This window comes from Coturnix japonica, chromosome Z, assembly GCF_054131305.1.
Source record: "Coturnix japonica strain WE chromosome Z, WE-NBRP24, whole genome shotgun sequence".
Classification (NCBI taxonomy): domain Eukaryota; kingdom Metazoa; phylum Chordata; class Aves; order Galliformes; family Phasianidae; genus Coturnix; species Coturnix japonica.
The window spans coordinates 68,473,909-68,499,099 of record NC_140702.1 but is presented as its reverse complement, the minus strand read 5'-3'; the positions used below and the strand labels follow the sequence as shown (position 1 = coordinate 68,499,099).

Genomic DNA, 25,191 nt, shown 5'->3' with positions numbered 1-25,191 from the left:
CCCTGTGATTTTTTTGCCAAACTTTCTAAAGGGTTTACTGTCCCTACTCTGCCATTAATCCAGCACTGTATTGGTTCATGCTGCCCACACAGAAGTATACTGAAGGTGTATTCACATGACATTTCATGCAACCATATCACTTACCTCTATTCCCATGGGAGCAGGCACTTGCTTTATGCCTTATAGATGCAATAGAAAAATACAGAAGGCTGGCTGTGTAGCTGACCCATGCTGAAGCAGCTTTTCTGATTCTGTAATGCTCATGGAAATTTCCCTGATCAGAGGACCTGGGCCATGAGTTTATTTTTTTTCTTCAGAGAGGAGATTGCTTTGGATTCAGTCTTATAGCAATCTAGTTTAGATCACTGTAATTCAATTATGTCACTCAGAATAAGGTACAGAGTGATTTACTTGAACTTTGCAATTACACACGCACAATTCAATTGTAGGTGATTTTCTTGGCCTTTCCAACTTTGACACTAATATACTTTGCATTTCCTTAGGGCTTTCAATCACAGCAGATTTTGCTCAGTGCTCTAAAAGTTATGACCCACTCTTAAAATACATTCATGCCAATACCTTTACTCACAAAAGTAACTGTAGACTTATATCAGGGTGTCCTCACCTTCATTTTACATAAGATAAAGATGAGAGAGATGCACATATAATGGTATGAACAGATTCATCCAGAAGGCCAGTATACAGCTGGAAGCAGGCCTTGTCAGATGTTGAGCTCTCTACTTTCTAGACTGTACCAGCCTGATTCTCTGGGAGCATGAGTCAATATGGACAACGGATTACCTTTCCTTGCGGTTTTTGATACAAAGCCTTAATCATATACCCAATTTGTTATCTGTTATTCAAATTTCTTAAGCCCTGTAAGGACTATTATTACATGAATGATCAATGTGGTCATCTATATGGATTCAAGTTTCCTACAACCTCTGGAATAACTTTTTTGTCTGCTGAAGAGTCTTATTTGTTCAGCATAGCCAGCAGATCATCTCCAATGCTGCTCCCTTCTGCACAGGATTCTAATTTCACAATAATTAGTGGTATTTCTTAGTGGTATTTTGGTGATCTTTAGCAGCTCCTTCCTCAGTTTTCCTTCCTATCTCTGCTCTCCTTTAAGTCTGTCCAAGACAAGTCTCCACCCTTAATATTTTCCTTCATTCTTACTGTTTTCAGTTCTCTTTGTCCATTGTCAAGCTTGATAGAGCCTTAGTCCTGGCTAGAAACCATGTGTAATTTAGTGAGTAATGAAAAAGTGAAACAAGAAAGGGAAGGGTAGTAGGAACAGCAAGAGGAAGAAAGATGGAGACAGTGAGAAATCAGCTGTCGCTGTTTCCTACTCTTCTTTCCCAGGTGATCCTTCTACCTGCTCTAAATTAATATCAAAGCCAGGGGGAGCAGAAAAAGGTTGGTGGGGGAGAAAATGACAACCTTAGGGGAAAAAAATCATGATACAGAAAAGCGTCTGTCCCCTGTCTAATTCCTGCAGTGGCCTGTAGCTGATGGTGCTGAGAAAAATACAGTAGCAAGCTCTGACATTTCATTTCTGCAGAGAATTGAAAAAGGGCTTGCTGTAATTCATCGCTTCTTGTAACTCAAACCCTTTTTGACAGGAGTACCTGCGCTGTCTTTTAACAGTGGCACCATGGTGGCTGTAATTGGACATGAAAAATGATGTCGTGTTTCCACTTGCAGGGAGGATTGGGGTGGGCGTAGGTGGGGCAAATGGCAAGTTGATGTGGGAAGATGAATTTGGCATTATTTGAATGAGTTGGTTTTAGGCAAAGGGAAGGAAAAGACAAAGTGAAGGTTGTGAAGTGTAACGAGTAGAGTAATTCTGTGCAAGGTGTGCAAAAACAACAGTAGAGATCGTTTTCAGCAGAGATGAAGGTGCAAAGAATGAAAGGAAAGTGAGCAGTGTAGTGCAGCTGAAGTTTTAACTCCCCAGTCAAGCCAATCACTTATGGCATTTATGAGAAAAGGCCCACAGCATCCCATTCTGCAATAGCATGGATTCACATTTTTCTGTTACACAGCACCCACAGTTTCTAACACAGGGAGTCTGAGACATGAAGGTTGCATGATGCTACACAAGTAACATAAATGCGAATAAAACTCTGATTCTTCATTGCTATTTGCCACCTCTTTGAAAACTGGGTCTCTTATGCGTAACCAGAAATTCAAATTACATTTTCTGGCTCTTATCTAAATCTCTTTCTCTCTCTGTGGACCTCAGCACAGCTCCATCTTGGCAGTGATGTTGAGTGAGGCTCTTTCAAATCATTACTGTGGCCAAAGAGACCTTTGCATTGTGAATGGGGCATTCTGGGACCATAATGTTGGGAATCTTATAAACACTTCAAATAGATAGATGTTCATGTCTCACACAGAGCATGAACATTTTCAGTTGTGTCCTAAAAGGCAGGAGAAAGGCTACAGATAAACTCATGCCAGATTAATAGATACTAAAACAGTGTACTTCTTTCACTGTGATAGCTCAACAGGGATAATCTAGAATGAGAATTCATGATCGTATTTCAAAGGAGACCACAGAGAGCATCTGTGGGCAGAGGAAAGGAGGACCACTGCAGCAAAGAGAAGTGTAACAGTTCCTGGAGGATGACCTTCCAGATTTTGTCCAGTCCATCTGTCAGTTTAAATACTGGATTAGCCTACCTAGTTCTTTTTCCCTGTAATGCCAAATCTCTCTTAAAGATTTTTTAGTGATATGAATCACTAAAAGTTCACAGCCAATCTCTAGTTCCTATGATCCCTTGTGGCTGCCTATGACATTAATCGGATTTTCTGATTGGCATTGGTATTAACACTTTTCTGTTTTCCTCAAATCTGAGGTTGCTTTCTCTTCTTTGCCTGTTTGGGGCTCTTCTGATGAAAACTACAGTTTCCTGCAGAAAAGCTTATATGAAATATGTAATTCCTGACTGAATTGACAGCTATTAGCACATATATTTCATGACACTGGAGACATTTAAAGATGTGGAAGTTTCATCAGTGAACAATAGTAGCGGCTTTGGATTTCCCAAGCTTTAGGGCACTGAGACATGTTTGTAAACCTTTGTGTGCTAATTCTTTCAAAAGCAACTCTACCAATTCTAAGTTCAAGTTCTCCTCACAGTTCTGGGAAGGGGCATCCTCACCAAGGGATATTGTCTATGTCTAGTGTAATGACCTGAGTTCTTCCCAATTAAGTGAACTAAAAACAGTAATTTGAGGTCGCTGTCTTTTCTAGTTCAAAGCAAAGATGACATTATGCAATCTCATTTACTTCAATATTTTCCTCCTGTTGTGAGCCCAGTTGAATGCCACAGGACTATTCTTCCACCTGACACACTCCCATTGTCCACCAAGACAGGACATTAGAGATATCCATAACATTATTCCCAAAAACACTTCAGAGGACTGCAGTTTGGAGTTAAAAATAAAATTAAAAAATTGTTTCTTTGCACAGTGACAGTTCACAGCTGAAGAATAAGCAGAGAGCCTGAACCTCTGAATTCCTTTCTCTCCAATCATGCATTTCCCAGGCTGGGGAGAGTACATTTTATTTCTCCACTTAGTCTTTCCCTGTTCCCTAAGCCAGATCCCTGCTTCCAGGGTCTCTTGTGTAAGGAAAGAAAAAAGAAAAGAGAGAGAAGAAAGTTCCATCGATGGAGGGAGGAAACTTAATTATTTTCCTCTCAGTGTTTCTCCCCATAATGGTTATCTTTCATGTCAAGATGATCTCAATTTGTATTATGGGCTCTGTGCATACAGCACTTTCTCTTTGGTCTATAAAGAAATTGCCAAGTGTATAAATCAGAGTGCACATTAAATGACCCTAGCCTTTTATTTATCAATTTTCCCAGCTTCTAAACCCAAAGAAATAGGAAAAAAAAAAAAAAAAAAAAAAAAGAAAAGTTACCTAAATATTTCTTTCTCTCATGTTGCTAAAAAATTTGATGTTCTCATCTGACTTTTGTGAACTGACTACATCTAGTTCTTCACAAGTAGGGAGAGTTGTTCAAAAGGCTGATGCAAAGCTCACTTTAATTCAATGGGGATTTTTGTAGCTGTTAGCACACCTCCTATAAATTCCTACCTTATGTGACCACTCCTCTTTCCAGCTGTCTGGAATGCAAGTTCTCGCTGTCTTTAAATAAGCTGCAGGGACCTGTATCTTTAACAGATCTTTAAGTGGCTGCAACAGCTAGGTGCTCAAGTGTGGTTACAAGAGGGTTATGGCAGGATGTCCATCCTGCTGATGACAAATACATTGTGTTTGGCTCTGCTAGTATCTTGTGATAGCTGTGTGTGATCTTTATAGTTGCAGAATCAGAGGCTGATGTGAGGTTTACCCAGTACCAAAATCTTTGTTTTTTTTAGCACTTAAACTGCCTGGAGTTTTCTAGATGGTGCCAGCATATAGAAGAGCAGAAATTGCTCAGTAGTGTCTGGAGCCACTGATCCATCTTTTTCCAAATGTGATTCTAACTGTAGTCAGTTTATGGCTAAGTACATTTTCCTCTCGAGACAACAATGCAGAAGGATCTGCGAAGCTCTCCATCATCTTAACCTACTTGTCAGCCAGTTTGATGACTTTTTATTACTAAATATGTGTTCAGAGCAATTAGAATAAATCTAAATGATTACAAACTACTTTCAAGAAAAAGAAAAGAAAAAAGAAGGGGGAAAAAAAGGAAAAAGAAGGAAATTAGGGGAGTTTTAAAAAGAAGGAAATTAGGGGAGTAAAAACAAAACAACAATAACAAAAACAACAAAAAAACCAAAGAAAAGAAAAGAAACAGATTTGTTGGCCAGCTGCACTTAGCCACAAAGAGAGGAGCAAGATCACCTCTACTGCATTCTAAGGTAGTAGAAAGACTTGAAGAGAAGCACAGAGTTGCTAGAATAATAAGATATTTTGAGTATTACATAGTAGTTGTGCCTAGATACAAACACCACAACTAAAAAGGTGGCAAGGCTGTTGTTGCAAAGATAGCTGGTACAAAATTGGTGTTTCCAATGCTTTCCAGAGAAAAGAGAATAATTCAGATCTACGCCTATTTCAGACTGACAAGAACTAGGAAGAAAAATTGTTATCCCTGCATTTGCAGGCCAGACCGAGACTCCCCCACAAAGCTCCATCACGACTGTTCCTCTTACCCCTACTCTGAGAGAGCACAGAGAGGTGGCTATGGTTAATGTAGTTTGCAGTCAAGGCATGTAGGGCACTTCTGAGCACCTCTGCCCTCTGCCTGGAAGCCAGAACAGCTTTACTGGGCATGCTGCAACTAATGTGGGATCCTCCAAGCCATACAAACATGGTAATGGGAATCTGCCAACCCACTGCTTCCCAATAAAGTTAGACCAAAAACTGGCTAAGTGTCACAGGAGGCTGGGAAGATTTGTATATGTACATATAAGGATGTAAGGAAATGATGTAAGAAAGGAAACACGTGTTTGAAAAAGCAAAAGTGGGAGAGGGAGGTTCTGACTGGCTTACTGCGCCTGTCCTCAGAAGTCTCAATGGGAGTGCTTCCATAAAATGGGCAAACTAGATCTAAGTACCATTCCCCCATGCTACTGATAGTCATACAGCCAAACCTCCTTCTGAGCCAACAGCTGAGGTGAAATTTACTTTTCAATTATCTTTTCTCAAGAAACCTTTGCAATTAAAGTTTCACCAAACCCGTTGTTCTGACAAAGCACTTCTGTTCTCACACAGTAGCATTTTCAGAAGAAACTATTAGAAATTTTAAAAGTTATGTTTAAAATTTCATGACCCAAGTGAAATGAGTCAGACCTCTCTCCTGGTGTGATTCAGCAGAGCCCCTGTCAGGTAAATGGGGTGGCACTGAATTACCTCAGACTGAGAAGCTTCCCAAGCAGCCTGTGCTCTGTGGTCACTTATTTGCTTACTAATTGCTTTTTTTTTTCCTCCTCACAGAGTGTATTCTTGTGCTTACTATGATGCATGACTCTATATATGAATGCTCGATTCCATTGTTAAATATCTGTCTCTCTTTGTTTTCTCTTACAGATGAATAGACCGATCCAGGTGAAACCAGCGGACAGCGAGAGCCGAGGAGGTAGTTGACTGCATTGCTTTCAGCTACAGTGCTAAGTATAATTGTTGTCTCTGGCTTCTCTCAGGCAATGTGCTGATCAATTAGTAACGTAATCACTGCCAAAGAAATTCCCTCTGCAGCAAAGATTCTCTTTATTAAATCTCCTTTACTTCGTCTCGCTTTCCTCATATTCAATTATTATTTGATTTTAAAAGGCAGGCAGGTGCCAGAGATTGCCTGAAAAACAAATAACTGCCTTGTTAAGAAGTGAAGCATCAGGCACTGACTTAACAAAGTTTAACAGCAATGACGGCAACATAGGCTTTTCAGACCTATGTTTGGCTGAGCTGCAGAGGTGTTTAATGCAGTTAAGACAAAGCAGACATTTACGATTTATCTGACCAGGTTGTTTCTTCTTGAACTGAAACAACTCTGGTCTTGGACAAGGTAAATTGTGAAGAGTTTTCTACACCTGCATCAGCTTATGTGGATAAACATGTTGTGGAAGCTGAAGACTTCTTTTAGTAAGAAGGAGTTATTCGGGATTTGTAAAGGTGTAGCTGGAATCAGGAGCTGGTCTTTATCTTTTCCATCCTGCCTGGTGGATTTAGAAGGCTTGGCTAAGTGACCACTCAATTGATCATTGACAATAAGGTGTTTCCTGTGATAGGTTTTCTTCCAAAACTGATTTTGTGGTACTACAGCATACTTGTTCGGTAGGGGTCTGTTTGTCAGATCAAATACAGAGCTCACTAAAAATGGGTAACATGATCAGTCATTCAGGACAAGTTTTCACTCTGTTTTATTGTATTTGCATATTTATGTACATATAGATAAATATATAAATATTATTCATACATATATATATGTATATATAATATAATGGCAAGGTACTTCCTTATTCTCTATAGCTATCACTTTGGCTGAAAAAACAAACAAAAAACCTAGAGACTTTTTTCAGTATATGCAGTTAAAGTAGTAGTGCTCAGGTATCGTAGAAATATGGGAATAGATGTTGTCATCTAGTGATGATCTGGCTCTAAGTTGTATGAAAACTCTTTAATTTTCAACATGGACATAAACTCTTCTTCATTTATGTGACTACTATCTTTGTTTTTGTCATTAGTGGAAATTCCCCAGCACAAGCTGCTTAAAAGGAGCAAAATGCCCAACAGACAAAAGGCCCTGAAATTCTTTTCCTTTTCAGTTGAAAGCTTTGGGTTCCAGAGGCTTTGACTGCATCAGTGTGAGGCTGAAACTCTCCAGTGACTCAAGTCATTGGAAGACTTTGTACATAGCTCGTAGTTAAAGGGCTGGTGTCACGGAGTGGTGAAACCAGCAGGTTGGCAGAGGCTCTGTAAGGAAGAGCTGTGGTGCCATGTAATTGCAGAGCAGGGCAAGAGCTGAATACTGGAATGGAGTCTCCATAAAGTAAATTCAGGGTAGTTTGGCTAGTATCATGCAGAAAGCATTCAACAGGCTCTGCAGTGGCAAGTTCTGCTATCAAGGGGCACAGCACTTTTCTAATCTGCAACAAAGCATGTCACACAAGGCAGCATCTTCTGGTGGTTTTTACCAGAACAGTCAATTTGCCCCCTTTTCCTTCCTCTCTGAAGATCTGGCTCCACGTCTTAGTAGGTGTGGGTAAGCCATGGGCAGTTGTCAGTGCAGATCTCCTAGGGGAAAAGGGAAAGGCTCAGCTGCCTGGGCAAATGAGGGGACATTATGCACATTCCAGTGGAGCTCGTGCTGACAGCGGGAGTGAAGGGAGAGCCTTTTGTCTATTTAATTAGACATACCAAAAAATAATAATTAGGCTGGCCAATTTGCTCAGTGCGCCTACAGGGTATGTAGCTCCCAATCACTTTTTTTTTTTTTTTTAAATGCAAATCACTAATAGAGAACACATGCCTGGTTTTCTGGGGACGGTTTTCAAACTCTTGCTAAGAGCAGCTGCTTTCAGGAGGAGTGGATTGAACCGCAAAGGGCTCGGGTGGCAGTTTGATTCCACATTATCTGTCACACCAGTAGTTCCCTCTCCATTGTATTTTACCTAATTATCTCCCCAACACATACAAGCCTCGTCTCTTTCTACCCACTTTGCTTCCGTATTTCTTCTGTCGGTGGTGATCATAATGTAGGGGCCAAACGTGTGTGCTCATCATTGGTGTGAAAGACACATTGTCCTAATTTCCCACTGTCAGGCTGCCTGTGGGCTGGTGATGTTTCAGAACAGCATGACTCAAGGGCAACTATGGGAGAAAAGAACAATTGGCACCCAAGGGAGGCATTGTATGAAAACTTACGTTCTCTGTGAGCCCACCGGTTAAAGGAGTCAAGGCAAACAGAATGCTAAAAAGGAGGCTGTGTATCTTAGGAGCACATCAAAAGACTTCATTAGGGCTGCAAGATAAAGGTCAACTTCAACAACAAAGGAACTTAAGTTGTAGCTTATTATACCCAACCCATGTATCAGGATGGGACATGAGGAAAGGGGGAGGGCTTGGAAGATGAAGCATCTCTTCTGTACCACACAGTCTGCTCAAAGCCCATGCTCTAAATACACCCCTGCCTTCTGACACATAGGGAATTTTGGTGCCAGGTCAAAGTATTAAAGAGAGGATGTGATGCTGTTTGAACCTGTAGTTTAGAAGGAGGCTGTAACTGGAAATGATGAGAAGTGTTCTTGAGGCAATGATACTGTGTTTTACACAAGGACAAATACCCACATTTTGTTGAAGCATGAGCCCTTGACTTTCCCAGTAAGATCTCCCAAAACCCAAAGCTGATAGGAGTCTGGAATTTACTCCAATATGAGCAACAAAAACAGAATCTGCTCAGCAATTTTTTCTCCCTTGTTCTACAGTCTGGAATTCATTGGTCTTTAATCCCTTCTGTGTCTTGATTCTCAGTTGAAACAAAAGCGAGTTTGTTGGCATTTGGTGTATGTGAGCATGAATTTAGTCTATCAGACCATCTAGATTTGGGGAGGAATGCAAAATGTTGCTTGGCACAAATTTCACTCATCCCAACAAAATGGAAATGCTGACTGCCCCTTATTAGTTTTGCTGTTTTTATTATTTTGTCTGTTAATCCCCATATTGGACTCAGAGCAAGACAAAGAATGCAATCCTTTTCAATAAAAACTGGCATTATTTACATTTGCCTAATCTCACAAGACCTAGAAATGAATGTATTTTCAATACATTTCTCTTGGGAAACAGTCTAAATTAATGGGAAAATTGTGCATCTTGCATTCCTGCCTGTTTGTGTGTGCAAATGCTCAAGCTGCAGAATGTTACATTGGAGTATTTCTTCTATCAAATGCTTCATGAGGCTCCAAATATAGGAAGGTCAGAATCCTTTGATGTTTTATAAAGACCTCAGCAGTGATGGGATTGATAGAACATAACAAAAAGGCAAAAATCCTGTATTTCTTTCAGAAAATTCAGAGTGTAATTAGCTACATTAAGGATATCTTAAAATCCTTTTCTGGCCTTTATGCTGCCCAAATTTTATTTTGATCCCACAGAAGCTATTTTGCCATGTGTTAGGTTGTCTGATATGTTTTATGCATGTAAACTAAAAACCAAAACAAAACAACAAAACACCTCCATGTTATATGCTGAATAAGACAAATCCCAATTAAACAGAATTGTCTACTTCATCCTGTTGATGACTTTAGTTCTTCTATTCTTCTATAATTTTCTATTCAGCTCTAAAGTTAGTTTTGTAGATATCAATGAATTAAAGTTTTGCAAACTTAGGGAAAGATTTCAAGTCTGTTTTGTGGTTTGGGGCAAAAGTTTGGAGCCATTTCTTATTTTATTCACAGTATCTCTAGCTCTCGCTAGACAACTCCTGCTGCAGCTGGCAGGGTTAACCTGTGATAAACGCAGCCCTAAGGTCCCACTAGCTTGTTCTGGAAGTAACATTTTTTAAAAGGAAAGGACTCTCTTGCTACTCTAGTTACACTCTATTAGTGATGCTTAGATGCGCCATTGCCTCCACATTCCTCTCAAAGGACAGGGGAAGGTCCATAAAGGAAGGCATGCAAAGGCACACACAGTGTGCTGCCCAGGCTTGGTGCTAATGTTTCTACCCAGAAACGCTTCACAGTGGCTTCTGGGTCCTCTTGTATTTTATGAAGGAGTTACAGAAGGTTCCTGTACTAAAGAAAACAAACAACAACAACCAAAAAGCCCAAGTCCAAAGTCGCTTACTTGAAAGGCAGAAATGTCCAGCACAGAGGGAGCAGAGGGATTTACAGGAGACCCTGCAGTTCGTCACATTGCAGTGCTTTCTGCATGCAAGACTTCACAAATCTACAAAAGCCTTTGTGTCTGTTTGTGCTTGCAAGAAAATTTGTTTGTGTATGTTTTGTGGAAGGCATCTAAGTGTCTTTTTTGTCTGCTGTTTAGGGAGTGTGATAGCAGCTGCTGGAAGATTTGGACTGTCATATTTCAACTGACTTGCATCATTTCTCTAGCTGTTATTCCGTGTGCAAGCTCTGAAATTATCTGTTTGGTTATGGTTTATTCCAGCTTCAGAACAAAATGTCCAAGCACTCACTCACAATATGCAGCAATACTGTGGTGCTTTGCTCATGCACCATGATCTGTTTCTTTTTATTCCCTTCCATCAGCTCAGCAATGATGATGGGGCCAGAACGACCTCTCTGCAGTTTATAAGGCCTATTGTCTTCGGGGACAAAAGTCTGGATCTATTTCTTATATCATCTGTGGCATTTCTAACTCTCACTAGCCCTCTGCTGCAGCTGGCAAGGCTTGTCTGTGACAAACATAGCCCAAGATTCCACTCACTATCTGGTATTTAGCTATTTTTCATTTAAATATTCAGAATTCTATGGGTCACGCTATTGGCAAAAATGTCCCAGGAACCTTTCTGTCCAGATACAATCCAGACACAGGCTAGGTTAACTGCTAAAATGAAACATGACTGGTTGTCTTCAGGTTGGTTTGGCTTTACTCTGCTATAACAAAGCCGTGTGGAATTATTTCCTTCTTCTCTGGAAGTGCTTTGAAAAGGCCTTTACACCCACCAGGAAGATGTGAAGACAAGAGCTAAGGGTAAGTAAGGAAGTGGCAATCTTGCTGGAGTTCAGCATCTCCTCTCATGCACTTCTCAAGGTTAAAAGTTCCTACCCATGTGCCAGAAGTCCAAGGCTGAAACTGTGCACACATCAGACTTGTACTGTCTTGTTCTTTTCTCTGAATCACACATCTTGCCTGGGATGCCAGATTCCATGAAACCCATTTTACTAGCAGTTATCTGGCTTTTATCTTTGTTGAGCTTCATTAATTATTTCCCATCTCAGAAGCTAGAAAGCAGAATGACAGAATGTCTTGTTTCCAAATGGTGATCCATTCATCCCAGTTTTGCTTGGGCTGCCCAGATTTTTCTTCTCCTCAGTTCCTTCTTAACAGTCCCAGAGCCATTTAGCAGGACCAGGCAGTCAGCACAGGCAAAACCCATGGAGAGATACTGTTTTCTCTTCTTACCACTGATCAGAAATATCAAAGCTGATCTTTCCTGAACACATCCTTGGAGGCCACCATTCATTTTACCAAAATCATAATGAGTCCAGTAGTACTCACCCAAATCTTTTATAGCTCAAGTTGTGGGTGGAACAAGGAGGAGCTTGTGAAGATCAGACAGAACACGTGTCACACTTTGCTTGATACACACTGATATCATTTTGGGAGGCAGCCTTCTTGCCCTAGAGTTTGGAGAAGTATAAGAACCCACAGAAAGCACTAGCAAAGCACCATTGTCAAGGTCGGCACTGAGGAACAGCTCTCTGAGACACAGTCTATTTAGGAAGTCAGTTTGTCTCTCCACCTATTTGGTCATGAGATAGGGAAGAATTTGGACCTGGAACCACAAGGACCATCTTATATTGCATAGGCTTGAGCATCTCTCTGGTCCCTTCTGGCCCATGTTTCCTAGTTTCCTTCCAATGAAAACAGGGATTCCCTGAGTCCAGGGCAGAATCAAGAAACTCACCCATACCTGGGCTTCTTCTTATCTCTCAGTCAAGTCTATGAGAGGCCACAGTCTTTCAGAAGCAGAGCTGAACTTTAGACCCCAGTGCATGTGATGGAGCCTTCTACAGCAATGCCACTGGGGGCAAAGGGAATCTGTCTCCTCCAGTTTTCATTCCAGAACAAAACATCTGTTTTTAAAAAAAACAAAACATGGTGTTTTTCCTTAAATCCCAGGATAAGGCTGATCTGGAAACAGGATTTTAGTAGTCATGGAAATCTTCTCTTTCTAGTTGTGTTTTGTCATAGCAGATAATGAGAAATGAAAAATATCCCAGTGCTGTAGAAATTCATGACTGCACTGCCATACTGAGGGCTGATTCCCTGTTGTCTTCACAGGGTCCTATTTTCAAGCAGGCAGAAAGGACCATCAGTGCTGCATGCAAATGGATCAGTTAATTCAAAGTAGACTTGGGTGACCCAATTTGTGCTGTCTTCTGTCCGGTAAAACTTAATTCTGGGGGAGAAAAAGGGCTCTAGCTGATCCTTATGTGTAGTGTTTTATATTCGGTGACAGTGCTGTAGGCTGATGTGCTCCACTCCATACTCACCTGCTGAAATTGTATAAGGGAAATCAAACTTTTGTTCACGTCTGCCCTTTCCATCGTGATTGAGATCGATGGAAGGGTGCCCATCAATAGGAACTGGAAGAGTTCCACAGGACATTGTGTTCTAGCACATGTCCTCAGGACAACCTTTTAAAATGAAGCATTAAGGAAATAAAAAAAAAAGGGGGGGGAAACAAACAAAACCAACCATATTGCACATTTTTCACATAGCATCTGTAACCTAGTAGTTTAATGACAAGGAGAAGAGCCTAGAGCAGAGCCTAGGGAGAGGCTGGGGAGCTCACTGCCTTGAGGTTCTGATGTCAGTTCTTTTCTCTGCTGCTGCTGAGGTACCACACAACTTTTGATCAATTATGTAACTTTGACTCCTTTCTTCTCACTCTTTCTGCATTGCCTGCTTAGGATATGATATGTTTTTATTTGCTTATTTCTTGTGGCTAGTGCCTTTGGCGTTCAAGCAAGATGGGCTGTCAGTGTCATAGCATTAAGACACCAGTGAAAGCTTGTAGTTGTGACCAAAATGATGCATAGAGGACCAAAAAATCCAGCATGGTGTATAACTGGATTCTCTGTAACAGAATAAAGATGGAAGAAGTGGTGAGGAGAGTGAAGGAAATAAAAAATAGAATTCCATAAAAAAATTCTGCCTTTGTAAATACAGCTCAACCTCCTAGGTGAACTTGGGGACACATTACAATCCTGCTATCTTTTTTTAATGTAAAGGTTGCTTGTCAATGGGTTTTTATACAGAATTAATAATACATTTATAGATACGCTCCACGATTAATTGCAAAGCATTTATGGCGCTGAACAGTTAGAATGCATTATGATAATCACTCCTCATGCATTGACTTTATTGTAAAGGTTTTGCTGATCATTATAATTGGCTTGTTATTACACAGGGATATAATAACACCTCTCTGTATAGTAGTTCATAGCACATCAATAGCAAATGCATTCCCTTTACTGGAAGCAATGCACATTTTATTAGAATATAGCTGAATAAGTGCAATCCATGTAGACAAATGAAGTTTCTAATGAACTGTCTCACAAAAGAGTTGAAATAACAGCCATTTATTATGTATTTTTCTATTGACTAACTTGTAGTTATGGTTACATGTACATCTCTTTAAAAAATGGTAGGCATGTTTTGCTGTTCTTTCAGAGAAGCATCTGGGGGAAATGGAAAGTATAGGCCATTCCTCCACTCGGTGTTGAAGAAAATAAGGGTGACTAATGTTCACACTTTACAGATTTAATTTACTTGTTCAGATTTTCCAGGCTTTTTCCCTGTGACTTTGGTCTGATAATCACAGGGGATCCAAATTTTATCACATCAAATCCAAGCCGAGCTCCTAGAGAGGAGCTTGCCTCCTTAGTGATGTACGAGCTTCCAGCACAGAGTCAACAATGAGTTAGGTGTGAGGTGTTTGGTGTTGTTCCTTCTCCCATTGGGTATTGTTTGCTGGTCTTTGTTTCTTCAGGGCTTTTTTTTCCCCCTTATATTTTACCAAGTGATATTTAAATGAAAATGCATAAGTCATCTTCCTCCCTATGCTGAAATTCCAGTATTGCTTGTTCCCATACAAAACTCCATGAAGGAAGAGCCCTTAGGAGAGGCCTGATGTAAAATGTGATGCAAAGAAAAAAGACAAAGGGAAGAATGACTATTTAAAAAACGCAACAACAATAAAAATAAATTAGTATAAAAGAATCATCTATCAGAAAACTCAGTGGTTGCAGATCACCCGGAATTGCGGTAAAAAGAGAAATATTTTATAAATAACAACAACAACAAATACAGTAAGTTCTCCAGATTTTCTCTCCTGCTCATCATCATTACTCTGAGTTTGAGTTTGAGTTCTTTCTGGCAATGTAGAGCTGCATGCATCCACCACATGCATGTAATTTATGTGTATTTATTTCTCCATCTAACTCAAAGTGTAAGCAGCATCAACGTGATCACCTTTAAAATCCTGGTCCTAGACAAATATGTTTGTTTGTTCTAGATCTGGTAAGCTCAAACAACTAAATTGCTGCCTAAAGTATTACTAGGGTATAAACTGAGTTCAGCATTCAGAAAGTAATGCTGTGTTCCTGTTTGTTCATGACTGCCACTTGTTTACTGCATGCTTGCAATGCCCTTTGACTCTTGGGTAATCGAGGGTCTTTCTGGAAAGTGGGTGTTACTGGGATGTGGGAACTAGGAAATGCCTGGACTACAGTCAATATCTTCTAACCATAGGCACAGCAAGTTTGCAGCTGAGCAATTAAAACATAAAAATGCCTCAGACTGTTTTGGTGTGGACTGATCCCCCTCTATCAGCTGAGCATTTTACTAGATGAGCTTTGCTGCTTGCCTGCTCAGATCCCAGATGACAGTGTCACAGCTCTCACGAAGCTCTGAGACTTGGGAGATACTGGAGGCCAAGCAAACTTTTCTCCATGACATATACACCTTTTTTTTCTCAATTGCAGCATGTATGAATAAGTCAATCTGGGAGGTGGAAAATCAGTATGTAAATAATTCGGCACTGTGAGTAAACTAGTATCTAGCACTTTTACCTAGAAGTTGAGCTCCTTAGCTAGGATCCTTGGATAAAGGGCCAGAATAAATTTTAAAGTGGGATTTCATGCCACTGTACTTAAAATGTTGTTTCTGGCAGAATTCACCTTATCTGGGCTTAGTGCTTAAATATTAAGCATGAAGTGAAAGCTAATTATGTTGGCTTCTGCTATGGAAAGTGAAGAGGAAGAGGTACCTCTAGAAGGTGATTCACCCCATCCTCAAACACATGGGATAAAAGGTGCTCTGAAGTTCCCCATCTCTCTCTCTCCACTGAATCTGGAGTGAATTTATGGCAACTAACCACTTTAGGTGTCCTGCTTTTAGGCATCTGAAGAGAGGTAGGATGGATCACAACATTTACTTGTATGTGTCTCAGTTTTCCATTTGTACCATAAGAATGGTGATATTTGATTTTTCTGAAACTCTTAGTAAAGTATATTAACAAAAGGTGCTATGTTGGTTTCTGTCCTAAAAAGGAAAGGAATCTCTCTCCATTAATGTGATTATTTCACAGTATTGAGAGGAGAATAAGATGGGTTGCATCCCAATCAGCCTGAGCAATAGGGAAAATCTGATCAATTTTGATTCTTCTTTAAAAGCCATTTCTATTTGCGTTTTTATATTTGGGGTTGTTACCACTCCCATTCTTATGGCAGGAGGTGAACTCAAAATACTAATAAAAAAGGATTTCAAATTGAAAGCAGTGCCTAACATCTGTCTCTTTAAAATATGAAAATGCATTTTCATAATTAACAAAAATATTTTTATCTTTAAAACCAGCCTGTTTTGGAATCTGTGGCGGAAAATGAATATGACCCCTTGTAATATCATTTGTAGAGAGGTAATTTTCAAGGCAGCGCTGCACTGAAACATTTTCCCCCAGGGAAGACAAACAGTTGGCTTCAATTAGTGAGGGACAGTTTCCTTTCTTTTCAGTTTTAAGGGCAGTGTTGCAGCATGATCCTGAGGAAGCAAAAGCGGTAGAGTGGACAATAGATTGCAGATTGAAAGACCAAGGCTTCAATTTTTGCACTGCTGCAGATTTTCTGCTGGACCTTAAAGAGATTACTTAGGATCAGGCTATTATTCTCAGTCCTTTTTGAACTATTGACTAATATTTACCTTTAACTGTCTGAATATATACATATATATGAGATTGGCCCAGTATCTTGCTGTAATTTCAACTTTCACCTATAAAATAGTGCTGGTGCTACAAGACCACAGGTATTAATGATTATCAGGTGTTCAGGTTCTCTAATCATTAGTTCCACAGAGGTAGTTTGGTTAGATAAACAGAGATGTTCAAAAGTATCAAATGTGTTACACTTCTCAAATCTCACATAGTCAATGGGCCTTGGGTGTCTAAATATTCCCTTTGAAAATCTCCCCAAATAACGATGTTCTTCTAAATATTTCAGGCTAGCTTTATGGGGCTGGTTCACTTGCTTTCTGTGGAATCAGGTCAGGCTTAGTCCTCTAGGAGATGCTGCCTACTCATACTGTGGGAACTGCAGTGGGACACATCCCAGCTGAAAGGGCAAATCAGGTCTGTTTCATAACGCAAGCTGAGATTTCCCAATGATTAGTACAGTACTACAAGAGAGTTAAAAATGAGGGATAAGTAAGTCAAGTGTATTAAGACTGGAATTAATCTTAGGATGCTTTCTTGCAGCAGCCTAGTATGTAGGATTTCACTGATAGCAGGATGCTTCTTGCACATAAACTGCAATATGAATGGTAATTAATTGCCCCAAATCTTTATCCATCTCTTGAGTTGTTGATGAATGGCCAGATGCATTGATTATAAACCACAAAATACTGACACTTCCAAGTAGCCATCCAATTAACTTGAAATTATGTTGCCACAATATAAGTTACATTGGATGAATTGCTTTCTTGGATATTTTTATTCCAAGATGACTATGACTATTATTATTATGAGTAGCTAATGAAGAAGAGGTGTGGGAGAATGGGCCAGAACCTCAGGCAAGCAAGAATGAAGGCAGTGTGAGCTTAATGACTTTAGAGATTGGACTGAACCAAAGCAGTCTCTCCACTCCCAACATCAGAAATCTAATTATTTACTATCTATCTTGCAGCAGTACTTAGGAGACCAGTTATGAACTACGACACCAGGTGTGTTGTAGAGAGCAGAACAGACGGAGGATCTTAAGAGCTTAGCCTCAAAATACAGTGGAGCAGATACAGGGTAGGATGCAGACCTCTTATTTAATGTCGTCCCAGACGTGAGAAAAAGTGCTGTACTGTGTTGTACAGCTGGGAATGAAACCAATACATCAGGCCAGATGTTGTGAAGTTAGGCTCTTCCTTGGGAAAGGAAACATTAAGGACAATCTTCAAGCAAAGCTCTTTCTGGGGACTTGTCCAATTATAAAACACAGGTGACATCCTGAATAATATACTCAAGATTTTAAGTTACTAGCATGACCTCCTTCCTGAGAAGGACTCTCTTGTGCACTCACACTACATACTTCTGGTTGGTACACTTGGTCACAGATTAGTGGGAAAGAAACTGAGATTCAGCAGATGCTTTTGGGGCACACTACTAGTGACAGGGAGAGGGTTCTGCCACTGTGCCACTCACTGTCGCAGAGGCAGGTCCATAGGAGAAACAAGGATGCAGAAGGAAACTGGAGTACAGCTGTCCCTGAATACCAAGTGGCTCTTTAATGGGGAACTCTTCAAAGGGACTGGAGCCGCCTAGAACAAAACAGGGTCAAATACCACAAGAAGTTCAAATCCTGATGCAAGTATATTTCCAGTGCTTGCAATGAGCTGAATTTATCCCTGTATCTCCTTGATCTCAGTGTGTGATCCAGCACTATTCCCTGCTATTACAGACAATGTGTTTTTTATTAGAGCCTGTAGTGTTCCCTGATTGAAGTTTGGACTTTGAGTGGAAAGGCCAAAGCACTGCAGCGGTAGCTGTTCTTCTGGTGTTCCATGCTAGATTAAAGGAAAATTAATGGTTTTAGATCTAGAAGGAATCATTAGATCTCATTTAACCTCTCCCATAAACAGAGTGTAAAATTTCACCCATATGTTCTGAGCTGAGACTTCTGCCTCTCATTTGACTGAAGAACAAAGAAATTTAACCAGAGAATGTCACTTCTGAGGCTTCAGTATAACTTTGATATCAAACAGGTTGCAATTGCAGAGATGAACTTTCCAAGAAGCTTTTAATCATTAGTAATGTTACATCTTTGTGATTAATTACATGCAACAGAGTAGAGAAGGCAGGGTATGTTTTCTAATAACAACATTTTGGATTGCAAGTTGATTTGTGACATAAATGCACACACCTCAGTGCACACAAAGACACCCGGGGCAATGTTTACCTCGGGCAAAGTTTTCCAGATTTTTCTAAAGAGACTCTAGAAAAGGCACAGCAGGGATATCCATAATCCTGAAGCTGAACAGGTGAAAATCTTCATTGTGTCTATGGACACAATGGAGTTCATTCAGAGCACTGAAAGGGAAGCTTCCCAGAAAGTGGATATTCACATGCAAAGGAAGCAATTTGCATGTCTCCTTCTGCATGGTCCCAGATGAGCAGTGCTGTCACTTCCCCCACAGCACATTTCCATACCAACACAAATGGTTTTTTCTCCTCGAGTTTCTCACTTCCAAGTCTCAAAGTGTGCTAAGCAGGTGAGATATTTCCATTAAATAACTTCTATGAAAGTTATGCTGTCTCTAGCTCAATAGAAATATCTCATCTGCCTTACCAAGTGCGCACAGAAATATGTCTTATTGCAGGTCGACAGACATTGTAGAGTAGCAGAATTTCCATGGGCAAATAATCAGGGGGAAAAAAACACCTCCATTTTGCAGACATTAGTAACATGCTGACCTTTAACAACATCACAAGCCTTCACTCTCTCTTTAAAGCATTATATCAGTCCTTATGGGAAAAAAAAACTTGTAGCGAAGGATTGAAATCAGCAGTGGATCATAATGCTGGCTGTGCTATTCAATTGCCCTGCTGTATTTAGGAACAATTTAATTCTAGCTATTTTTTTTTTTTAATTATTTTTTTTTCTTGAATCTAAAAAAAGAAGTGACCAGGCTGGCAGTGACATGTGATTAATAGATTGCACCTTTAGAAAAGAGTTAGCAGAAGGAGATTAGCATTGCAGCCTATTATTTATTAATTAAATGCAGACACCCTATTTATACCAATGCTGATGACATTAGTTCATGTCTGTGCTTTGGGACTGCATTATCCATCCGGTCTCCTGGCATAGTAATGATTGTTATTAAACCAGTGGTTGTTGCTGGGCTCCTTCTGACTCTGCCTTCTCTCATGTGCAGAAAAGGACAGCCTCAAAACTGAAGTGCCCACCTGAACTTTCCATTCAAGTGTCTGCACTGTTACTTTGGTTGTGTCCCTTGGCCTCTTTGGGACATCACTGTCTTTTCTGAGCAAAGGAGATCAGTGTTTCCCCATAGGTTATGGTTCACTGAAGATGAAGTATGCAAGGCAGTAAGCTGCGTGAGACCTTTTCTATTGTTTAGAGGAGACAGGATTGCATTAGTGAGCAGATATGTACCTGCAGCTGGTATTTAAATCAGCAGAATGGAAAAGAATGATCACCAGTGTCATCATTTAGCTGTGCCAGGATAGAATATTACACTTCATATGGCTCTTGTTTTGATAAGCTGATCCTCCCACCTGCAAAGTGGAAAGTTCTGAGGCCAGTCTGATGCTGAGGTTTCCATTATTCCTTGTATCTAGGCCCAGCCTCAGTTTTTCTCTGTTTTCAAGCTCCTGATGTGGGAGAACCAGCAAACAGACTGCAGGACTCTAATTCCACTTGTCTACCAGATGTGAGTCTTGAGACAAGCAGATTTCTGTAAGTCTGTTTTCCCCTGCACCTCTGAAATAAAATCACTTCTAGAGAAAGAAATGCTGGTCCAGAAGACAGTTCTGGTGTTTTGATTTGATCTACCTGTCACTTGGTCAAGCCTACTCTCATCACAAGCCAGCAGAGTTTATAGACCATGCAGGTTTTGCCCTCAGAGTAAAGATGGAAATCTGCACATTCATCATTTGATTTCCTTGAATGATTACAGTTTGAGTATCCAAAACCCAAATGCAGAGGCGTATCATAAGCACTTATACTTCAGAAGGTCTCTTGACTGGCTGTAGTATGTACTTAATGGTATCTTCTCAATGTAAGCAATTACTTTCTCTGTCAGCAGGACCTTTTACAGCCAGGACAGGCATGCTGGTCCTGAACAGGGGAAAGGTTTTAACCTCGCTCTGTGAAAATGTATCTCTAGTGGTACAGAGATGAGATCAGATACCAATGTTTTCTCATGAAATATTTACCATTTGCACCAAAACCTTCTCAGACTTCAGTGGCATTTGAATCAAGGCCTCCATAGAAGATCTGATGAGAACTGTCCAAGTAACTGACCCTCAAACATTTTCCTTCCATCAGTTTGCTATTTTTTATTTGGATTTTCTTCACTAATCGCATTCCCTCTCTGAAAGCCAAACACTGTAACAGACAACAATTAAAAGTGAATATTGAAGAGACTTTCAGCATTATCTACACCACGATACAATCTGAACACATGCAAAAGACATTCAGAAGATGAATGAAGAGAGTGAATGGGCTGATTTATCCTGGACTGTTTCTGGTAGTGTGAAGTCTGCCTTTCACAGCCTAGTGAAGTGCAGAGACAGTTAGTGGATTTGCTACCAGGAAGGGCACGCATTTTGTTTCCACTCCTGCAAATGTGTTTAGAGCTGAGATGTGAGCACAGGAAAAGTCCAGACAAAAATTCAACCACTGAAGACATAAAATGTAGTTTATTCTGTCAAGATAGTGTTAAGATAGGTAGAAACTTGAAAATTTGCATCAGAATTTTTCAGAAGGGTTTATCCCTGATTGTGTATTCAACTTTTTATATTTTTCTGCCCTTCAGTTCTTGTAGCTTTCTGCAGTTAGACATTGCTTTCTACAGCTTCAAATACTAAGCTAGTTGTGAACACATCATTTTCTGACCACTGAAATAAACAGGATAGGGTAGAAAATGGACCTGCTGGACATTTTTGTCCTCGTCCCTGAAACAGCAGTGTAAAGCTCTCCACCGTTATCCACAAAGAAAAGGCAGGTACAAGGATGGCATAAAAGTGCATTCTGCTCAGTTGGGTGATGTATGCTTGCCCTTCCACAGTTTTGTCAGGAACTCTCAAAATTTGTTTCATGCAAAATCAGATTCTTTGCCTTGTTCAGGTTATGGATGGGAAAACTGAAGACCAGTGAATCACTGTGGATTGAGAGCAGGACCTCATTACATAGCTCGGAGCAGAAGCCATGTAGTCATGTCTTCTCAGTCCTATTCAGTGTTCTACTTAAAACGGCCTTCTTACTTAATCATTTCTTCCTCTTTTCCCAGCTCAGATTGACTTGAATATTTTCTGGTCTTTTCTAAATGTTATAGAGGGTGAATCACTGGGCAAAGGGGTAAACATGAGGGTAACTTGGAGAGGAGCCCCCTCTGGGCACGCCCTCTTGGCACCCACACACATGCACCTTTCCTGTGGATGGGGAACATCTTGCTGCTGACACTGCAGGTAAATAGGAAATGATGGTACTATCATACTGGAGAGGACTTAGTACCACTCCTGACCTCCCTGCATCCTCTGTGCTGTAGGAATCTGTCATCACTAGGCTGTCAGTTATATTATCTCCTGCGTGCAGCCGTGCAAACACGCAGTAAAACACATACAAATGTCTGGTCACAAAAGGCTCAGCAACAGCTCTGTCCAAATAAAATCCCCTAAACAGTCAGAGAGTTTGGTTATTGTCCTCTTAAAGCTCCTTTAAAGGTTTGATTTTTTTCTTCCTCTTTTTACATAAAGCTATTCTACCTGCACCATCCAAATACCAGTAAATACCCCTGCAGCACAAACAAAATTGTGCTTTAGAGAAATTGTTTGGCTTCTCAAAGCCACAGCCTTGCCCTTTAAAATGAAGGGCATGCTTCAGAATAGTTCCCCTTTTCTTCCAGACCTTTGCTTTTGATGCACTCACAGCTCTTCCACCTTCACTGGTGAAGGTATCCTATCTTCTCAAGCCCAGCAAGGACACTTGTCCCTGGGAGATATTAACATGACATCTTCAGAATCCAAAAGCTGCTTTGGCATTAAGTTGTCATTGAAGCACCATCTTAAGAAAGCAAGAGGAGGCAATTTGCTCTAAGTAATACTATCTATTGGATGGGACCAATAAAACCCCTGCTCCTTCTTTCCAAAGGAAATCAGGCTTGTATAATCAAGCTGTTTGTTAGTGTGTGCCTGGGTCCGTCTATCAGTCAATCTGTCAAGGGCTCCTCCTTTGAGCTTTGAACCCACTGGGTAATTTAACCTATCGTTGATGGGGTGGAAGAGGTCCCAAAGCTATTGTGTTCCTATAAATTTCATGAAAATAGGCAGCCAAGCAGAGCAGAGAGTTCTCATTAGTGCTCATAAGCCCATCTTTTATTAGACATCAGTGAACTCATGGGGGTAGGGACATTGGAAGAGGGTTTACACATTCGGCTGCCCATGAAGCAACTTGTTTCAGTATGTGCACTCTGATACCCTGTCAAGAGGCCTCCTGTAGTAACAGCTTCTTGGTTTTAACAGGATGTCAGACACATCTCTTAGCTCCTTTCTGCTGATTTCAACAGTGCTTCACACAGCAGAAAAGTCAGCCTGCTTGTTGTGCTTCCCTTCCTTCCCCAGCCAAAACCACTGGGGAGAGTTTCTGAACATTGCTTAACAGCCACCACAACATCAGAGGTGGCTGCTTTGCAGTGAAAACCAGCACAGCCTTACATAATGGTGTTAGTGCTGCAGCATAAAAAGTACTGTCCAAACATAAGCTAGTTGCTGTTAAATCAGTCACATCAGATTGTCTAGACAGACTGCAGGGTTAAGAAAGGTGGGTGAGCAAATCTTATTTTTTGTTAAGATGATCCAGCTTGTATCAGTTTTTCTCCCAGACTCTTTTGCATAAGTAGTGTTGTATTTTGTCTGTTTGTCATGTGGAATAAACAAATCTGAGCTGTTACTCAAAGTATTTCTCTTCATCTCAAAGTGCAGGAAAGTGCACTCTGAAGCAGATTTCCAAAGCCCAAATGTGTGGCAGTATGTCTGACTGCAGGAAAAACAGTGTTTCAGCTTTAGATCTGGAATTCTTGTGCTTTTCATGATGGAAGTTAAGTCTCTGGGCATTACTTAAGCATAATTCTGGACAGAGGTGTGCAGATGGAGATGTTCACAGCATATGGTTTAATGTTCTGAGGGCAACCTATGGGTGAAGTTCTCTATCAAAGATTTTTGAAATAACACTCATATACCTTAGCTAAAAACCTCCAGGAATCGGTGGAATTTAAAAGCATACATGTATAAAACTAATTTTTATTTCAAGGAGAACAAGGAACAACATCTGGAATACACCCTCCAGCTTGCACCAGTGATATTGCAACCTGCATTTCAAAGGGCTATTTGAAATCAAGGTCATGTCAGACTTACTGCTTTTCGTGTGTATCAGAAAATGCTGTCACCCTTTAGTTCTTCTGGTCATGATTTTTCTTTAAAGTGTATACTTATTTGTTCTCATTGTAGCAATCTAGGTAGAAGAAAAGCCAGTTTAATTCTTACTTTCAAAGAAAATCACAATGATATGAATATGTGGATTTACACACTATTAGGTGTGGGCTGCATGTGCACAATGTTTTTTCTTTCTTACAGAAAGAAAAAACAAAGGCTTTATTTTCAATTTGTCAAATTATTGTTATTATTATTTAGAATTTATAACAGGAATTCTTTTTTTATTGGAAACAGGAATGTCTTCTCCCTCCCTCCCTGCCTCCCTCTTTTTCTCTCCTTCTCTCCTTCTCTCCTTCCTTCCTTCCTTCCTTCCTTCCTTCCTTCCTTCCTTCCTTCCTTCCTTCCTTCCTTCCTTCCTTCCTTCCTTCCTTCCTTCCTTCCTTCCTTCCTTCCTTCCTTCCTTCCTTCCTTCCTTCCTTCCTTCCTTCCTTCCTTCCTTCCTTCCTTCCTTCCTTCCTTCCTTCCTTCCTTCCTTCCTTCCTTCCTTCCTTCCTTCCTTCCTTCCTTCCTTCCTTCCTTCCTTCCTTCCTTCCTTCCTTCCTTCCTTCCTTCCTTCCTTCCTTCCATTTTTCTTTCCTTCTCTTTTTCTTTCCTTCTCTTTTTCTTTCTCTCTTTCTCTCTCTCTCTTCCTTTCATTTTTTCTTTCTTTCTTTCTCTCTGTATTTCCTTCTGCTATCCACCTGCCTGCTTGCCTGTTTTCCTCTCCTAGGCAATATCATCACAATTTCTAGAAGTTATAACAAGCAGGTGAAACAATAGAACCAGATTTTCTTCTTTTTAAATGGTAGTGACTAAGCAGTATGTCCACAGAAGTTCTTAAAAGTCAGTTTGATTTACTGTGGGGTACATTAGAGCAGGCTTTGGTATACATTAACCTGACAGAGTTTGTGTGTATAGAGGACCAACAGGATGAAACTGCAAAAAAGCTGGTTGCCTCCCATTCTTGAATGAAAACTGAAAAGAAGGAGAGAAGAGAGACAAAGGAAGCAAAGTGGTGACAAGGATTCTGCACAGGGTTCTTGCACACCATCCTCTTGGTAGCTGGATATCTACACAGTGATGGACCAGACAAAAGAAGGCAGCTTTGCAGTGGAAAGTGTTGCCAACATGGCCTTTTGCAGAAGCTGAGGTTTATTTGCTGAAAACAAACCCCTTTATGTGACAATCACTATGGGTGGTGTGGCACTAATAAGCCAACTTCAAATGAGGCAGCAGCTCTCTTTAAGTAAGCAGAATATCTTGCCCTGGGATTAGGATACAGAGAACCCCTCAGCTG

The 25,191-nt window shown here is 40.4% G+C and overlaps 1 protein-coding gene across 24 annotated transcripts in view; it reads left to right on the top strand.

The window, feature by feature from the left end:
* The window catches only part of CELF4 (CUGBP Elav-like family member 4), a 714,329-nt gene that overhangs the window by 396,783 nt on the left and 292,355 nt on the right, over window positions 1–25,191 (top strand). For all 24 annotated transcript variants that reach the window (XR_014939851.1, XR_014939849.1, XR_014939852.1 and 21 more), the window contains exon 3: window positions 6,053–6,101. Coding sequence is in view for 19 of the 24 variants with exons in the window: in XM_085530178.1 (XP_085386304.1) it covers window positions 6,053–6,101 (49 nt within the window). In the remaining 5 variants the exon portion in view is untranslated. The remainder of the gene's footprint in view (window positions 1–6,052; window positions 6,102–25,191) is intronic.